The sequence below is a fragment of the Protopterus annectens genome, chromosome 4.part0, assembly GCF_019279795.1.
Source record: "Protopterus annectens isolate FY-2018-M chromosome 4.part0, PAN1.0, whole genome shotgun sequence".
In the NCBI taxonomy this organism is placed as follows: domain Eukaryota; kingdom Metazoa; phylum Chordata; order Ceratodontiformes; family Protopteridae; genus Protopterus; species Protopterus annectens.
In genome coordinates this window covers 1,865,655,064-1,865,673,641 of record NC_056733.1, presented here as the reverse complement: position 1 = coordinate 1,865,673,641, position 18,578 = coordinate 1,865,655,064, and the positions used below count along the sequence as shown (strand labels likewise).

The 18,578-nt window shown below is 37.7% G+C and overlaps 1 protein-coding gene across 1 annotated transcript in view; it reads right to left on the bottom strand.

The window, feature by feature from the left end:
* The window catches only part of DOCK2 (dedicator of cytokinesis 2), a 4,134,711-nt gene that overhangs the window by 3,551,930 nt on the left and 564,203 nt on the right, over positions 1–18,578 (bottom strand). The window contains exon 9 of the mRNA XM_044069535.1: positions 3,897–3,978. Coding sequence (XP_043925470.1) covers positions 3,897–3,978 — 82 coding nt within the window. The remainder of the gene's footprint in view (positions 1–3,896; positions 3,979–18,578) is intronic.

Below are 18,578 nucleotides of genomic sequence, written 5' to 3'. Positions count from 1 at the left end.
TGGGACAGCATCAGGTCTGAAAAGTTATCCTTAGTGAAACAGTCATCCCACAGCATAAACCAGTGTTGGCCACAATCCGCTATAAGCATTTGTCAGAGAAGGATCTAAGGTCAACATAGACTAGGCTGAAGATCTGTAAGTTGACTGGAGTGAAAGCATAACAGTTCAAGGAAATACTTAGGGCTCTAGTACCTCAGGCAGAAAAGGAAAAATGTGAATTGAAGAGTCTCACAACAACATGGGTGAGAACTATAGAACAGATATGCAAATAAGGTATTTAAAGAAAGGTGGTGGTGGAATGCCATGTGGAAAGAAAGAGTTGTTGAAAAAAGTGAAAGACAGAAAAGACAGACCAGGCTATGAAAGAATATTTGTTGACTAACAAATGAGCTAAGAGAGACGTCTCAGCAGAAAAAAAACAAGGCACAGGAGGCAATCTACTAGCTTCTGGAAAGTGATCAGCAGATAGCACAAAGACACAGTATCTGGTTTAAAAACAAAGACAAGAAAATAAACAAGGTAATCATCACACAGCCTTTACAAGGGATGACAACAACCTGCTCACCAGCCCATGGGACACCAAAGACAGATAAAAGGAATACTTGCAGCAGCTTCTGAATGAAAAAAAAAACAGAAGCTGCACTGACCCAGACACAACTTACACTGAAATATGAGGAAGATAAAGTAAGAAAAGCACTAATAAAAATTAAGTTGGGGAAAGCAGCAGGCTCAGATTAGGTCACAGCAGACATGATAAAAATGTTGGGTGAGTTAGGGGAGAAATGGCTAGAGAGGGTACTCACAGTATGGAGAAAAAGGCACATACCAGATGACTGGAGAACAAGCATACTAATACTAGTGCCAGTGTACAGTAACAAAGGGGACATTCACAACTGTGGGCAGTATAAAGGTAACAATCTCCTGGCACACTGCATGAAAATTTGGAGAGGGGATTGCTGAATCCTCACAGTAGTAGTAAGTAAGATGGGAGATGAGCAGTTTGGATTCAGATCAGGATTCAGCATATCCAACCCACTGTTTACAATGAGACAGACAGATGAAAAGAAGTTGGAGCTGAGGAAAGAGCTGAACAGGGGATTCCAAGACATGAAGAAAGCATATGATGAGGTCCCAAGAAATCTGATTTGGGTAGTCCTGTGATGGTTCAACGTTACAGAAACGCCAGTATAATTAATACGGGCTATGTATAAGGACTCGGTGACAAAAGTATAAACAGCATTCAGAATTACAGATGGGTTTCCAGTGGGGTTGAGTGTGCATCACGGTTCATCTCTGAGCACACAGTTTTTGACATTTTAGCAAATAAATCGAAGGGGACAGATTAGCAGAGCCAATATATGCAGATGATGTGGCACTATAAGCAAATTCTGAAAAAGAACTTCAGCAAATGACAGAGGAATGGAATGCAAAACTGAAGGCACATGTGATGAAACTGAGTACAGACAAGAGAGGTGCCATGGTAGCAAATGGGGTAATCAGAAGAAACTGAAAACTGAAACAGAAGGAAAAAGGTGAAACAGGCTAACAGTTTCAAATATGTGTAAGGGATGGTTGAGGAGAAAGGAAATGTGACTGACAAGGTCAAAGCTAGAATCAGAGAGGCTGCAGCCAACTGGCACAGTGTTAAGGGTAGTGTGTGACAGAAGAATGCCAAAGAAGCTAAAATGTAAGGGTGTACAAAACAGTGGTGTGACCAGTACTACTGTATGGTATAGAAACTTGGACAGTGAAGGCACAGCAGTTGAGGAACCTAAAGGTGATGAAGATGAAGTTCATAAAATGAGTGGAATGATGCACACTGTGGGATAGATGAAGAAAGAAGGACATCAGAGTAGAAGACAAAGTAGTTTTGATTGCTGTTCAGGCACATGTGCAGGAAAGTAGAATACAATCTGGTGAAGAAGATTTGAGAGAGGCAGGAAGAAGGCAAGAAGAAATGAGGATGTCCAACAAAGAGATGGCTGGTTTACATGAGATACGACCTGTGATACTTAGGCATGACCAATGAAGAAGGTAGGACAATGGCACTGAATTTAGAAAGATGGCAGCGGTTAATACAACACTCCAACCTCTATGTAGAAAATGAGAAAAAAGAAGGTCGAAGATGACTTATAATATGGTTTATTCTTGAAGTCGGTACCAGACACATTTATTCCCTTGTTCAGTTTCAGACCATCTTTGAGTCAAAATCAGACAATAATGTTGGTTTAGTTCTAAGCTAATTGTGTGGAAAGTGACTTGTATACAAAATACTAAAGAGAATCATTGGGTTAAAGGGTACCAACATAAAAAAAATGTTAGAAGACTGGTCCAGAAGACAGCCCAAAGGGACTGAAAAGATGTGGTCAGTTAGGTATGTAGTTTTAAAGCTAATATGAGATGGGGTTATTGAGATATGTGCATTTTTCTCGGCTGGATTATCTGCTGGCATTCTGCAGGACTTTCTGAATGCAACCCATTAGGCTAACATTAGTTAGCTGGCTGTTTCCAAGAGAACTGGCTATGTTTACTGAAGTGGAATATAGACCAAAAAGGAGAAAATACATGGTTATACATACAGATACCTTGGGATAGAAAAACAGACTAAATATGAGAGGATATACAGATGTAAGCACAGGTACCTTGGGATACTAATTGGCATGTTAAGCATAGGTGATTTACCATGTTTAAAAAATGTGAACTGGATGGAGGCTCTTTTTATACCATGCTGACTGTTCACCACCCTCCATCCCATCCCATTTTAAACCAGCTTTGAAGGGAGATCTAGAGCATATGCATTCAATTCATTATGTTTGGCAGCTTCAAAGGCCTTTAAGAAAAGGATATCAGAGAAAAAATACCTATCAGTAAGGTAGGCAGAGCTGCAGAACTTGTACAACGTATGAGTGTACATTTATTACAGTCTGCTTTTGTATTTACTTTCAGGTACCTTCCTCACATGAAGCAGGTGCACTGTGTCAGGCAGTCAGTCACTTTCAATGCTGGACGATGTTTGCTGCACCAAGAGCAGAATTTGAATTTTAGTCTCTCAACACATGTTCAACTACAGCAGATGGCGAAACATGGAATGTAACTGTGCAAAACTGAATAATTTAAGTGCTTGCAAGACAAGCCTCACTATGTCATACATGATTATATTTCATCTGAGAGAAACACAGTATTACACTGTATGTATCCCAGAGACTACCCCGTCTATGGAACAGGCTCCTCCTCCGTGTGAAACAGAGTTCCTCCCTAATCCAATTCAAGTGCAATTTGGACAACTGGATGGGAAAACGAAAATTCATCTCTGGTTTGGCACCTATGTCTCTGATGCAAACAGGTAACCTGTAAATGGTTCATCTCCCAGGCCCATGCTTACACTTATCAAGGGTATCAGAACTCGGCTAGGCTTAAAAAGACCCTTCTGGTTGTTAGCCTAGTGTTGACCTAATGACATTCATATGAGATCTGCATGTCTTAAATTCATAATAACTTGGCATTAACCAGAGACCCAATCATAATCCTCTGTACTGCAGTCTTAATGCTTCTGCACATCTCTTTTTGAAAGTCCTACCTCTCCAGCTTTGCTGGTTCTGCAGTGTTGATCACATGTCTACCTCACTGCCTGTACCTCCCTCTTATCCTCAAGAACATTTATTTTTAATGTCTTACATCCCAAAACCACTGAGGAGGGAAGAGTCATGCAGACTGCCAGACTAAATCAAATAAAAATAAAAAACAGTTACTTGTTTAATTTGCTTGCTATAACAAACAAAACTGCTTAAAAGTAGAAGGAAATACAGAAAACTGCGGATGTTAAGTACATTTTTGGTAGCACATTATAAGAACAGACGTCAAATGAAAATACATGCATAGAAAAGTTTGATACTCACTGTGAAAACCACTTTTAAATTGTTCAGCATATCTATTTCCTTTGGAAAACCTTTACTTCCCCATCTCACCAAGTAATTCTCACTGTTAAAAGAAACAGACAAGTCTTAATTAGTGTGCCTGCACACATTCTGCAGTCATTTATATCAGGAAAAAAGAAAGGGGATTGGCTTTATATAACAATGCTATTAAACATAATATCCCAGCGGCTCATATAACCTAAATGTGGAACATGACAGTTTTGTTACAGTTCAACAGTAGTTTGTGCTGCATTACATTTTATATCAAACTTGTTTTTTTTTTTTTTTTTTTTCACATTTGGAAATACTACTGTTCTTCCATGTATCAGCATGCTTTACTTTCAATGTCAAATTTATTAATGAACATGCTTTTCATTTATAACCATTCAAAATGGGAAGAGTATCTTCCCATCTGGAAGACATGTCACAAACTGATATCTCCAAGTGGCAGTACCTTTACCTCCTATATTCCTGATCCACCTGCTTAACTCACTCATCTTAAACTGTAATTCAGCTTACCTCACCATTACTGCTCTGAACCCACTGCATGCAATCCAATTCTCCTCTTTCATCATACAGGTCTCTATTAGTTTTCCTAATCTAGCAGCTACTACCCATATCTCCATCACTTCTACTTCTCCTACTTTGATTCTATTCACCATTTTCTATTCCAATCATGTAACTGTACATATGTTAGGGTTATTATATCTTCTGTGTATACATTATTTTTTCAGATTGTCTATGCTTATTCATAAATGAAAACCAGTGTTATTTGTATACTGTACATTGTTTTGTTACATTAAGATGCAACCCAGGCTGAGCATTAAACTGGTCATTACTTGATCAGCATTCCACCCCAGTAACCAAATTTAAATAAATAGAGTATAGATCACAAGTTAATTTTTTGACACATTACACATTATGAATTAATGGAGCTGCTGAATTTTGCCACACATTGTTTAAGGTACACTTGAGTAACAGGTGGACTATGGACCCAAATGTGTAGTATCTGATATACCAATCCATGTGTTTGCTGCACTGCTGACTGGTCATGTGACTACTACTGCCCATGATGATTTGTTGATTTGAGTGCATAAAATTAAGAGTGTGTAACTGTTTGACCGAGTAGGTATAAAACGTACTTTAAGCTGTGTATGTGCATAATCAAATAAATTAGTCTAGCAATTGACATCGGTGATTAAAGGAGGGGTTCTTTTATTCACCTAGGCACTATATACAACCACTGAGTTCTCCTTGGGTGGCAATGACTATTGAATAGGTGAGCTATGGCAAGAAATGGCCATGGCGGACTAACAGATTAAAGCCCTTAGGAGATTATAGCCCAGCAATTCAAAATGAACACTTTACATAGAATTCAGAAACTGCATCCCTCCACATCAGGGGGGATGTATGGTTCACATTCTGTTCATGTGCTAGGTGAGTTACAGCCATCCAGTGATTATATGTGATACAGGGTTTCCCAGTCAGTGTACCTAGTACTGGTCAGTAGTTTGTCACCAGAACCATATTGTCATATATGTACTTATTTATTCATTCTAAACAGGAAATAGAACTAGGTAGATGCTACTCTTTCCAAGGATGAGTTTTGGTCTGGTTAAATGAACAGTTCACTTGCACAAAAAGGGTGCAAGTGAAATCTAAGAGAATAAAGACAAAGATTGCAGGATGCTGCACAATTCTCAGTTAGAGTCCACACTCTTATCCCTTTATATTCCAGCATATTATCAATGTTTCTATACGTAAGAGACTGGTAGAGTACAGGACCCCTCTTCTTCATGAGTTAATAGTACACTGAGCAAGTCAAGACTGGCTGTGTGACATATAAGACGATGAGCTAAACTGGTTCACCACTGCAAGAGACTTCTTTATAAATTCTCAATTCACTCTGTCAATTTGTTTACATTCAATCCTATTAACATTAATATTTTATTACTGTCCAGTGCATTCTTTTAAATCATAAGGGTTTTATTAATATTGTCAAATGTTTGCCTACTTTCTAAAACCTACACTGATCCATGATTACTATTCTCAGCAACTGGCTTGATTCAATACATTCTGCACAGTTCGGTCACACTGTGTTTACGTCATGGATTGTGTGGTGATTTGTATTTGGTAAAAGAATCCACACAAAGTGTAGAGCTGCGCAAACCACGTAAACTTTATGGAATACTAATTAGGGCATAGCAGCTGAATTATATGCTAATCAACCAGTCCAAGATGGTGGAGCTATTCAGCAAGCCATAAAGTAACCATGTGCATTTCTTGTAGCCATCTGCCCTGTACTCCAAAACATTTGGAATACAGCCACAGAAACTACACAGGAAAGAAAGAATATTAGGGGATGTTGCTGCCATTGTTCATATGTATGTGCAACAGGCTTAAGTCTATGTTGCTGTTGCTGTTGCTGATAGACCTCAGACAAGGAGGAAAAGGATTTTAACTTTTCATGGTTTGCATGAAATGGAAATACTAGAGTGTTACAGGATGAATAGAGACACACTCCAGGAACTCTGCAACCTTTGTCTTTCTCAGCTGAGACCAAGGGCAAACTGAGGAGAACTAATACCTGTGGAGACTACGGAATGTGTAGCATTTAGAATTTTACCTACGTAACTTTTTCAGAGAACCACATGGGACATTCTGGGGAGGTCAAAGGAATCAGCATCCAAGATTCTACACCATTCCTGAATGCTATGTTCCAACATGCCAATGACTATATATTTCCACCATATCCTCAAGGAGAGAGCTAGAACTATGCAAGAGTTCTACACTGTAGCACACTTCTCTGAAGTATTGGGTGCGACAAACTGCACTCACATTCAGATTAAATCACCACCCCAGAACAGTGAAGGGTCAACATCAACAGAAAGGGGTCCCACTCCTTAAACTGCCAGGTCATATGTAATGCTAGTGGAATCATCCTGAATGTCTGTGCTGGCAACTGCAGCAGTTACCATGACTCCCATATCTGGCACACCTCACAGCTCTACCAGTGGTTTTCCAGGGGTGATATCCCACAAGGCCATTTACTGAGGGGAGCATGCCATGCACTGGAACCATGGCTGATGACACCCATCAGAAAGACACATCCACCCACTGAGGAACACTATACTGAGGCACACACTCAAACAAGAGACTTCATGGGACGTGTGTTTGGGCTACTGAAGTCATGGTTTCAGTACCTAGGTACATCGGTGGGAGGGGGGAGCCTGCAGTACAATCCCAGTACTTGGGCTGAAATTTCTGCAGTCTGTGTTATCCTACACAATGTCAACCTGTGAAAACAGCTGCAGCAGAAACACCAAAGGGTAGGAATCCACATTCCACCACCATTGGCAGGGTCACCACATCCACATGCAGTTGAGAAGTTAGAGGAGGAAACCCCAGCTGCTGTGGGTGTAAGTAGATGTAGGCATTTACAATATGCCCTCTCCCTGGCCATCAGGTAGTGGATAGTGAACATGATGATCACCTAATTGGTATGCCTTTTATCCTATTCACATACAAGGAGTAAACTTGATGCCAGGCAATGCTCACAACCTTTACTTCTGCATGTAATGGCTGTGTACTTCTAGCATCAGACAGCATTAGCTCTGAATGACAAAAGCTGTTACTCCAGGACCATCAAAGTAAGTGTGGAACCTGTCATAGAAACATACTTGTAAATGTACCTAAGTAGTGCACTAGTGTGTGTGTGTGTGTGTGTGTGTGTGTGTGTGTGTGTGTGTGTAGTCCATATACCTCTCAATCTGGAAACATCAAAAATCTGAACAAAGGCCCAAGAAAAGTAGGTACAACTGGCCAAAAATGTGGATGCTGATTAACATAAAATATGCATACATAATTATGTAACCCCACCCACCCAAACATAATTGTGGGATACCAACATTCAAATGCAAATTGAAGAAAAGACAAAAAACTCAAAATATTGCCAGAACAATAGTGTTTTATTTACATTAACATTTGAGCTTGTATCAAACTTCAAACTTGTATAAAAGTAGAATACAATTTTCTTTTATAAAAAATAAAATGAATTGCCTCCATCATTAATGTAGTGGGACAAGTGGTCTCTGAACAGTAAATCAGACAGCAGAAACACTTTAGCAATGTAGTAACAGCAAAGCCCCTATATAAAACAAAAAATAATTTTAACCAAAGAATACTAATGAACGTAGCACTTAAAACCTGGATTAATTCACTAGGATACCACAGCTAAGGCAAATACTTTCCTTCATTAATGCCAAGGATCCATAGCTTCCATTTTCTACAAATTACCTTGCCCTCTGAGATATACTGATGACTGTAGTGGAAGTGGATTCATCACTTAAATGAATACACAGGCTAGCATTAACTTGAAAAACTAAAGGTTCAGTAGTTTTGCAAAAATATGATAGGAAATATATTTTAATCATGAAATATTAATTACAAATGTCTATGATAGAAAAAAACATGACAACAACTTAGTGAAGTAGTACTTCTTGTGACTCTGGTAATGTAGTCATATATCATGGTGAAAAATATTTCTTTCATATTATTTGTCACATCCAGCAATCCCAAAAGCTTTTCAGAATAGCATAGCAATGAAACATGAGAAAAGATGAACAATGAATTTTCAAGATCTGCAACTCCTAAAAATGAAACTGACCATGGCATGTGTATCCATAAGGTTAATACCCCCCTTTTAAAGCTATAGTCCACAACTTTTTGCCACCTGCTGAAAGTCTGTAAGGGTACCCCAACCAATTCCCACTTAAGAACTTGGTGGGGATTCAAGTGGCAATACCTCTTACAAACTGTATTATGGAAACTAAGTCTGCAGATATTGTTTAATATGGAAATGCTTAAATTAGTAAGCATACAATATACAGACTGTATACAGAGTGCTCAAATAAAATGCATGTGGACCAGCATTCTTTACATTTGCCTAAACATGACTGCTTTGGCCACCAAAACCTACAGACAAAATCAAAAATAAGATTGCCACTTTTACACATACCCAAAATGGGATGTTTTCTAGGGAAAATCTGAGTTTACAGTACAAACCATTCCCACAATAAGTGCAAAGGGCCATACTTCATTTTTTTGCCAAATAAAAAGCTTGCTTATATTCCACCATAATCATATTATCGTGTGTCAGATACATATTAAGTATTTTATGCAATTAGAGAAAGCTTAGGAAATATTTTTGTCCTAAAATCCCAGGACATTTGCTGTTTTTTTTTTTTTTTTTTTTTACAGAGCACAGCTTATAGGTTCATAGGTGAATACCAGACTAACTGCCCTGAAGGGCCATTTTCAGTCTAGTCAATAACCCAAGGTCAGAATCAAAACTACTTTTGTGTCTTTGAAGAAAGACCTTAACCATTATGCCAAACTCAGGAACTGTCTTGCATAAAGAGGGACAGTGTTATCCTTAGTTTCAACTCAGGAACACTTTTAAAAATGTTTATGATATGAGCTAAGAAAGTTGATATATCAATACTACTTACATTAGCACACATTTTACGATGAATAAGATTGATGTGCTTAAATGTAATGTCTGGCATTATTATTTGATTATTTTATTCTAAACAGATTTATCCCAAAATCTGAAATTACAAGAGAGAGAAAAAAAATTGATTCAGTAAGTTCACCTCCCACAATTTGGAGAGTTATGGTTTTGCAACGCATAAAACATCACGCCAGCTGAATAAAAGTTATTCTCTTATCTCCCACATGGTACGGTCTGCTATTTGTTGCTGTGTATTGTTAGGTTGTCTTTCCTACACAATATAAGCATGGATACTTCAGGCCAGGTGAGAAAATTACTGGAGCTTTTCAATCTTAAAATTTTAAGCAATGATCTTGGCTGCAGTAGAAATTGAAAACTGTTGTAGTACATTGTGCAAATCGTGTTGTGTTTGCAGAAACAAGTTTCTGTTGGTTTGCAACCAATGGAGACTCTATAGAAAGTTTTGACTTGCACTCTGAATATTTATTTCAAGTAAAATCTGGCTTGCCCCAAAAGAATTTAAAGCCGTGTATTGGGACTGTAGTAAAAATAGTATGATGCTTCTGATACCAAGTCTGCCTGTGTTAGCTCCATGAAGTTGAGCTGTATTACTTATATAATGTCTCTTGCTTTTCTGCAGCACAGTAAATCATTACAAAGTGACCCATATTTATCTTTAGGGTAATGGGGAATTTACTTTATCTCACTTGCATGGTCCCTTCTGTCTTCATCTACTTATACTCAGATTTTGCATACTTAGAACCAATCTTATTTTTTGAGTATTTAATACTTAAGCAGAGAAAGTAGTACTGCTGAGGAGCTGGGTTGGTATTATTGTCACATCAATATAAAGGCCAAAGTACGATTTTTTTGTGGGCAATTAATACATTGGAAAAGTGTTACTTAAGTTGTTTGTTTTATGTGATTGTTGTAAATCAGCTTCTAATTGTCAACACGTATGACTTTAAGTACTCTCAGCCTCAACATCCATTTGCTAGCATTAATGGGCATTTTAACAACTCTACAAGGCTGACCTGAAGTACACAAATAGCTCCATTAACTCGAAGGGTGTCAGCGAGTTTTCTCTTGCATGGATTTCTTCTGATCAACTTGAAGAGGTAAAGAATGCTTTGATTGCTGTTGACTTTTCACACTTTGGTAAGAGGAACTGAGGCAAGTCAAGCTTTACACACAAGCCCTGAATGTTTGTAGAGGCTTGAACTTGATCTATGTTGATTATATTGTACCTTTAACAGAGTAAATGGCATTGTTACTTAAATATAAGCATGTATGACACTCCAGTGCTCAAGGTTAAAAGAAATCGGGAACTGAAGGCACCACTGGGAATTTGTGCCACCCCATTATTGTACCCTAAAAAACAGTAGATTCGGAGGAATTTGTATGGTTGAGAGGTATGGTTGTCCAGCAATGGCCTCAATATCTGATATGACTGACATCTGTAATATATACTTATGCAGTTTATAAAATAACCTGCCCAGTGCAACTAAAATACCCACTAAAGAAAAAGCAGTCCAAAGTCTACATATACCTACATTCTCACAAGTGGAGGAATAAGCATGACTGAAAACAGTCTCCACACTTTCAAATTCCCTAGCTACATGGTTACCTTTTAGTGCAGATTCAGCCCTGTGGGCACACTGAAGATGCAAATGAGGTGTGAACTCATAAGAATTGTTGAATACCAAACTTTTTTTAATTAATTTTTAGTTAGTTTTAAAACAATAAATAAATCAATTATAAAACAAATAACTATTCATATAGGTCTACAGCTGATCAATACCTCAAATTTATACATCAGCAACAATTAATATTTTTCAACCGTTTAATTTAAAAACACACGTTACTGTTCCAGTAAAACCAAATCTTAAAATAAAATAACACTAGAGCCAGAGTCCAAGGAAATTCCCAAACAAGATATAAAGTATAAAAAAGGACATTTATCCTCACACAAGCAGGACTTCATCAGAATGTCCCATAATACTACACACTGCAATTTATATGGTTTTTAGTTTAACTAACTGCTTGTAAGATTTAAAGACATAAAATACAACTTTAATACAATGACTAAACAAATTAAAATTCAAACAGGACTTAAATCAATGCAAGACTTATAGAAACTTAAAAAATATACTTTAAAAATCACTATTTAAGTGAATTTTTACTGTAGTTTAGCTATTCTCAACATCAAAATAGGCTGAATAGATGCGCAATCATTAATTCCAGGATAATACATGGCACGTAGCTTAAGTTGCCATCTAAGTCCATTACTCTCTAATGCTGTTTTAACATCCCCACCTCAGGGTTTAAAGTGAATTGATCCAAAATTGCAAATGTAAACTGTGAAAAAGACAAACAAGTAGTTGAATGCTTAAATAAAGCATTATTTTCATTGTGCGTAGAAATATCATAACAGTGTTCGTGTATTATTTTACAAAGGCTGCACTCACTTTTCTCTACATAAAATGCAGGGCATCCTGTACATGTAGCAAGATACACCATTAGTTTTGAACGACAATTGCCTTTGCAGAAATACAGAGTGACCACAGTTTTCTAAAACCAGACTTTTCTTTTCAAGAATAAATGAGCACTGATTGCATATACCACACTTTATAGTGCCTTTCTTTTCATGTTCGAATCCCTGACTATTTGACCCTCCTTCAAACAATCTTGTGAATGAATAGGGGCTCTCCCCCTAGGTGATTAGGCATATTAGAACTAACCTTAAAAATTTTCCAGTTTATTTGAATAATCTTCTTAATTTCAACTGACTGAGAACTATATTGAACTACTATTGCTTTTTCATATTTGTTTGCTAGTGGGGTCTGGATATTAGAGGGTAACTTAATACCCAATAATGGCTTATATCTAGCACCCCATTCACCTTCTACTTGATGTCTAATACTTTTTACCAAGGAGCTAGGATAACCACTATTTAAAAACATATTAACCACATTGTCAAGCTCTCCCCCTAAATCTTCACTCTGGGAGGTCATCCCTGCTATATGTATACACTGTTCTTTCTCCAAACTTTTATTTTGGACTAGGGGGTGGCAACTAGAAAAATTGAGACATGATACTTGAGATTTAAATCCTCTGTCATTGTAAGAAATGACAGTGTCAAGATAATTAAGCTCATCCTTCCTAACATAAGTAAATTTTAGATAGTTAGAAGTGTTATTCAAATACTCAATTAACTTAGGTATCTGTATTTCAGACCCACTTCAAAGAACAAATATATCATCCAACAACCTTACATACATTCATATGTTAGTAAAGAACTCAGAATTAAACACAAAACTGTTCTCCCAGTTCAGTAAAACAAGACTTGCAAAAATGGGGGCACAAGAGGCCCCCACAGCTACTCCTCGGTTCTGTTTAAAGATTTCACCTTCAAAGTAAATAAAGTTGTTTTCTAGGCCATACTCATATGTTCTAAAATTAAACTGATCTTATCAATTGAAAATGAGGTATACTGGACAATACTGTTATAAAAGGCCTCTCTAATCCTTGCTTCCTTGGGATGACCATAAATAAGTCCATGACATCTATTGTAAGAAAGATAAGTTCCTGATCCCATATTTCAGCATTTAATCTCCAAAAAAATTCCAAGACTCTATAATCAAATGTGGAACTTCTTTATATATTGGTGTTAGCCACCTATCCATAATAACTGCCAAGGGGCAAGTTTTTGACCCCCTGGGCAGCCACTATGGCTCAAAATGGAGGATGGTTCACATTCCTTTGGATTTTGGGGGTGCTGAATATAATTGGAATTGTAGGGTTCTTTACTTTAAGGGTGTTCTATAATTCAGGACTTATTCTCTGATCTAATAAATAAGAGTCAATTCTTTGGTAAGATATATTTATTTTGTTACTCAATACAGGTGAATAGGTTTCAGTGTCATATAACACACCAGACATTATGTTAGAATATTCTGTTGATTCAAAAAACACCATACCTCTCCCCTTACCTGGTTTCATTATTCAGAGCATCTTGTCATTTTTCAGGAACTCTCAGGCAGCAAGCAGGCTTACAAGTTATTTTGTTTGTTTGTTTTTGTATTTCTAGTTAATCCAGCATTTCTGACAGTGACAAAAGCCCAAATTAATATGCCTTGTGATACTGTACGTCTGAGTCATGAGAGCGGGAGTGATAAACATCTGTACACAAGTATGTGCATGTGCATAAATAAATATACACATTTCATAACCAAGTAAGTGAAGTGGTCGGCAGACCCTTTTTAGCCATGATCTGAACCACAAAGGCAACAAAGTGAAAAAAAAAGTGATATCAGTGCACTGTTTATTATTCATCATTAGGATAACATATAGCCTATATAATGTGGTACATATTTCAGGTGCTCTTAGCATACAGATACAAATTTAAGAGGACTCTTGTTCAAATACCCAAATGGCATACTGATGAAGAAAGTAACAAGGCTGCACTAAATACAACAAAAAGTACATACAATGTTACAATCTGTTAAGTGTAAAAGAAAAATATAAACAAAAACAGACTTCAGCAGTGCAGAAGAAAAAATAAAAACAACAGTAGTATACAAATGAATTCAGTACACATTTACTGTATGTGCAAATTAACCATTATCTCTGTAACAGTTGCTGGATGCCTCATTTGGAAGATATGGGAGACTGTGTCAAACAGAGGTGTCCAGTTTGGAAAATGCTCGTTCATCTACTGAAGTTTTCATAGGCTCAAAGGTTCATGAGAAAGTACTAGGGTTAGCTGCCTTTGAGGCCATTTTAAGCCTACTCAATTTCTGTATTTTTTTTAAGTTTTAAAATGGTATTTGATAAAAGCGAGGCTGTTATCCACATTGTCTCTTGTGTTTTAAAGTAGGGCACTAACCCCATTTAAGGATTTTGAAAAGGAAATAACTGAGAAACAGTGTCTCTGTTGTTAACAAGAAACAAGTCAAAACCCTTAAGAAGGCTATAGTGATGTACAGGTGTCTATCAGCAAAACAAATCTACATATTTTATTTTCAGCAATCTGTTGTTCATGTAGTATTAGAGCAACATTGCAGTCTTGATAATGGGAGACCATACTCATAACAAATAAATAGGTAATGTATTTAAATGTTTCCTTTAATTTATCAGTCTTACAGGTAACAATGTTTGACAGTCAAAAGAAAATATCTTTGCAAAAAAACTACACACACACACACACACACACACACACACACACACACACATATGCACACACATACACATGCACAGACACAAAGTTTGCAGTGATGATGGTGACTCTTAATTTGGCATTAATGCATACCGACTTTATGTCAGTGCTATTCCTGAAGTGTTCTACAGTGATGGGAGAGGCATAATAAGCAAAGTACCTTCTCTAGCCATACACTCTGGTCTTTGATACTATTCTAGCATGACATACCTGTAAATTGTGCCAATGAACTATTAATGGTCAGGAGAATGTCGTCACTATTACATAATGAAGCAAGACAGAATCGTGTGTAAAACCGCATAACTTCTTAACATTGAGCTAATATTGGCAAAAAGAGCTCAGCTGGAAAGTGGCTGTGCAGCTAGTAACCTCAGACTGCACAAATTATGAAGAAATGTTGGTGTTTAGTAAAGACAAATGACTAAATAACATATTATTAGCTTTCCCTCTTCTGTCCTACTAACAGCAGCAGCAAACCTACAACAACTCTTTGAACTGAGTTCCACTGAGAAGCTAATTTTATTACCCAGATGGTACTATTACCGTATTTCCAACTAGAATATAAATTCCTGAGCACACTGCTTGCTATCTAAAATATTCTATCTTATTATGTTTTTAAATACCATTTAAAAAGGTTATCACTTGAGGATGAGTACAAATATTATGCCAAGGGATGAATCTGTACAAATTTACTGTGAACAGCTTAAAAAATGAAGTCCCAGGGGGAGTAAAGTCATATACTAATAACCACAGTAACCACATTACCAAATTTCTCAGGGTTACTGCAGTAAAACAGAACCCTAGATGGACAGAAAGGGGTGAAAACACAACTTCTAGCAAAAGTTCCCCAAACTCATGACAGCTTTCCAAGTTTAGCAATATTGACATAAGGGATTTACAACCACATTTAATTTACATTGAATTGTCATGTGCAACCTTCTGTCTTTTCCTTGTGAAACGCTGCTCATTAGAATATTTTTCTTATCTAATGGACTTCCCAGTCATTTTCAATCTGCTTACCACTGTCAAGATAATCTAGATCTGTAAACGTCACATCACAGGACATTTTTCACTGAGATAAGAACTCTCTCTGGAAAATGGTGACCTCATTTGACACAGACACTTGGAGATTCAGGATGTGTAAATAAACTTTCATAATTTTATAAGTAAGTACTAGGCTAGCTGTCCTTGCAGCCCATTTTAAGCCTAGTCAGTTTCACTTTTTGTATGTAAACCAACCTATCTCATTTGGTTATAGACTGGCCTTACCCATCCCATGTTGGATAATTATTGGGGGTTGGGAGGGTGGCCTAATGGTTAAGGTGTTTGCCTTACAAACACAAGGTACAGGGTTCAAGTCTCACAAGGGATAATTGACTAGGCTTAAAATGGCTCGCAAGGGCAGTTAGCCTAGTACTAACCTATGAACCTATGAACCTATTATCCTTAATGAGAATAAATGGAGATCATACCATAGATAATTTGAGGGGACCCATGTATAGGATAAAACATTTAGGAGCTGTCTCTGTACATTAGTAGCACAGGGGTTAGTAATGGGTTAAATTTTCTATCTCCCATCCACAGATCTAAGCTTGCTTGAAAATGAACAAGGGACAAACTTTGTTTCATGTGGATGGGGAGCCTGTTCCACAGCAGCAGTACCCGCTGCAAGATATACCCGTGGGGGTATCTCCTGGGGAGAGATTGTAATTTTCACAACATTCATCTTAAGGAATCTTATTATTTTTTTTTTTTTTTTTTTTTTACGTTCCTGTGCACCAGGTGCCCAAGTCGCAAAACAATGGGGTTCAAAATGCTGATGACTATTTGCCACTGTTAATCATGCCAATGTAGTTTCTATCTGCACACCCACAGAGATTCCTTTGTTTATAGAGACTTCTCCCTTCTTCATGTTTGTGCAATCACAGAGTTGGTATGGGGTGCAGAGCTTGACCCCAATGGGAGGTGCTGTAGAGCCTACCCTACTGCAAATAAAATGCTTTTAGCTTGACTTTTTGCATTTGCAAACATTTTGGTAATTTATGTCTGTTGATGCAGTTCAGAACTCCGCGGTGGTGGTGCTGCGGTAATGTTGTCGCCTCACAGTAAGACGCTGTCCGGTTCGATTCTCAGCTAGAGCGTCTTCTGCGTGAAGACATGAGCGATTGGGCATACCTTCGTTGAAGGCTGTGCATCAGGGCTGGTAACTCGGCACGTAAAAATCAACTATCAATTATTAGCGGACCAGAGTTCTGCTGTGGCGACCCCTAACTGGGAAAAGCCGAAAGACACAACAACAACAACATGTCTGCTGATGTAGTTCAGCTGCTTTCTGTCGTTTGAGGTTTCATGGTACAACTGTTATTGTTCTGGCAGTTAAGTAACATGTAATTTAAAACAAACTACAGAAGAAAAGACACATGGTTCACAAGGTGGGTTCCAGCAAACAGATGCTGATGTGTTTGACTCAAAATGTTGAAAACTGGAAAAGTGAGGGCTGAACATTTTCCAAATTAAAATATTTTCCACACTCTGCCAACATTTCAAAACAGTTCTCAAATTCACACCTTAAAACTATACTTTTTGATTATGTATTATGAGTTGAGTCTTGTTTGGAACAACAGTCCAGAATGACAGTAACCTGATTCATAAAGTAGGTCTCAATGATATCATTCTGAAGAGTTATTTTGTAGGCAAATTTTAAAAATGTTCACCTAAAGATTAAACATTTTAAATTACAACTGTGTCAGATATACTTTCCAAGTCATGAGTTTATGGCCATGCCTGATGTGTGGCAGGCAGGGACTGAGTAGCAGACTCATCACTTGAGAAGCTAACCCAGAGAGACAGGGATGTGTAGTTGATTTCCAGTTGTCCTGTCTCAGTGACAGGGAGTGGGAAGTTCTGCTGCAGGACCCTCTCATGGTGGAGACAAGAAGGCTGTCCAATGACAGATATGCATCACTTAAGTCTGTCTGAAGAAAGCATGCTGTAAGATAGCACTGTGTATGCAGAAGTGCTCACATGACAGCTAGCATTCAATGTGCACAAACAGTCTTGAAAACAGTGGCCATAAGGAAACTCCTTACTATTTGCAGATGGTACCTATCTGCAGTTCAGCTCTAATTTTGCTCACTAAAACGCCAACGCCTTCCCTTAAACTAGGGATCCTGCACAGGGGTGTTTTGGTGTATTCCACTGTTTATGCATCCTGAAATCAATGGATCACTAAAGCATTGGACAGAAATACATGATCTAGCTGGCAAAGGCAAAAAATAGAGCAAAGTCATTTTCAGTGTAAACTGGATGTCTGAGGTGGTGGTCACAGGGCAAACTCATCATTCAAGACAAACACACATTCAAAATCACCATAAACATTTGGATCAAAATATTGAAAACTGGTAAGAAAATGTTCACCAAATGTAAAATTGATTTATGTCTTGCACAAGTGGTTATAGTTTGAGATGAAATTTTCTAAAAAGTCACTTTTAAAGCCACATCCTATAAACTACGACAATTTCATTGAGAACTTGCTTCCTAAAACATGATTTCAGATTTCACACATTGGATCACCTTCCTGAACAAAGCTGGGCCACATTGCTGATGTAGTTTGTAAGAAAGGGCCTTTTAGATGGTATATTAAAAAAACTGGATCTGAAATGCTAAGAAATGGCCATGATAAAGTCACTTTTTGAAATACCCATTACATAACTCTGAACACAGAATTCCCACTGAGTTGTTTTATAGTGATTCATTGAGCAACCAGAGAAGAAAACATGTCTCCAGATGGAAAGAAAGATGACCTTGCCACTCTTGTGCACTTTGAAGGCATGTGCAAGCGTGTGTGCGTGTGTGCGTGTGTGCGTGTGTGCGTGTGTGTGTGTGTGTGTGTGTGTGTGTGTGTGTGTGTGTGTGTGTGTGTGGGTGTGTGTGT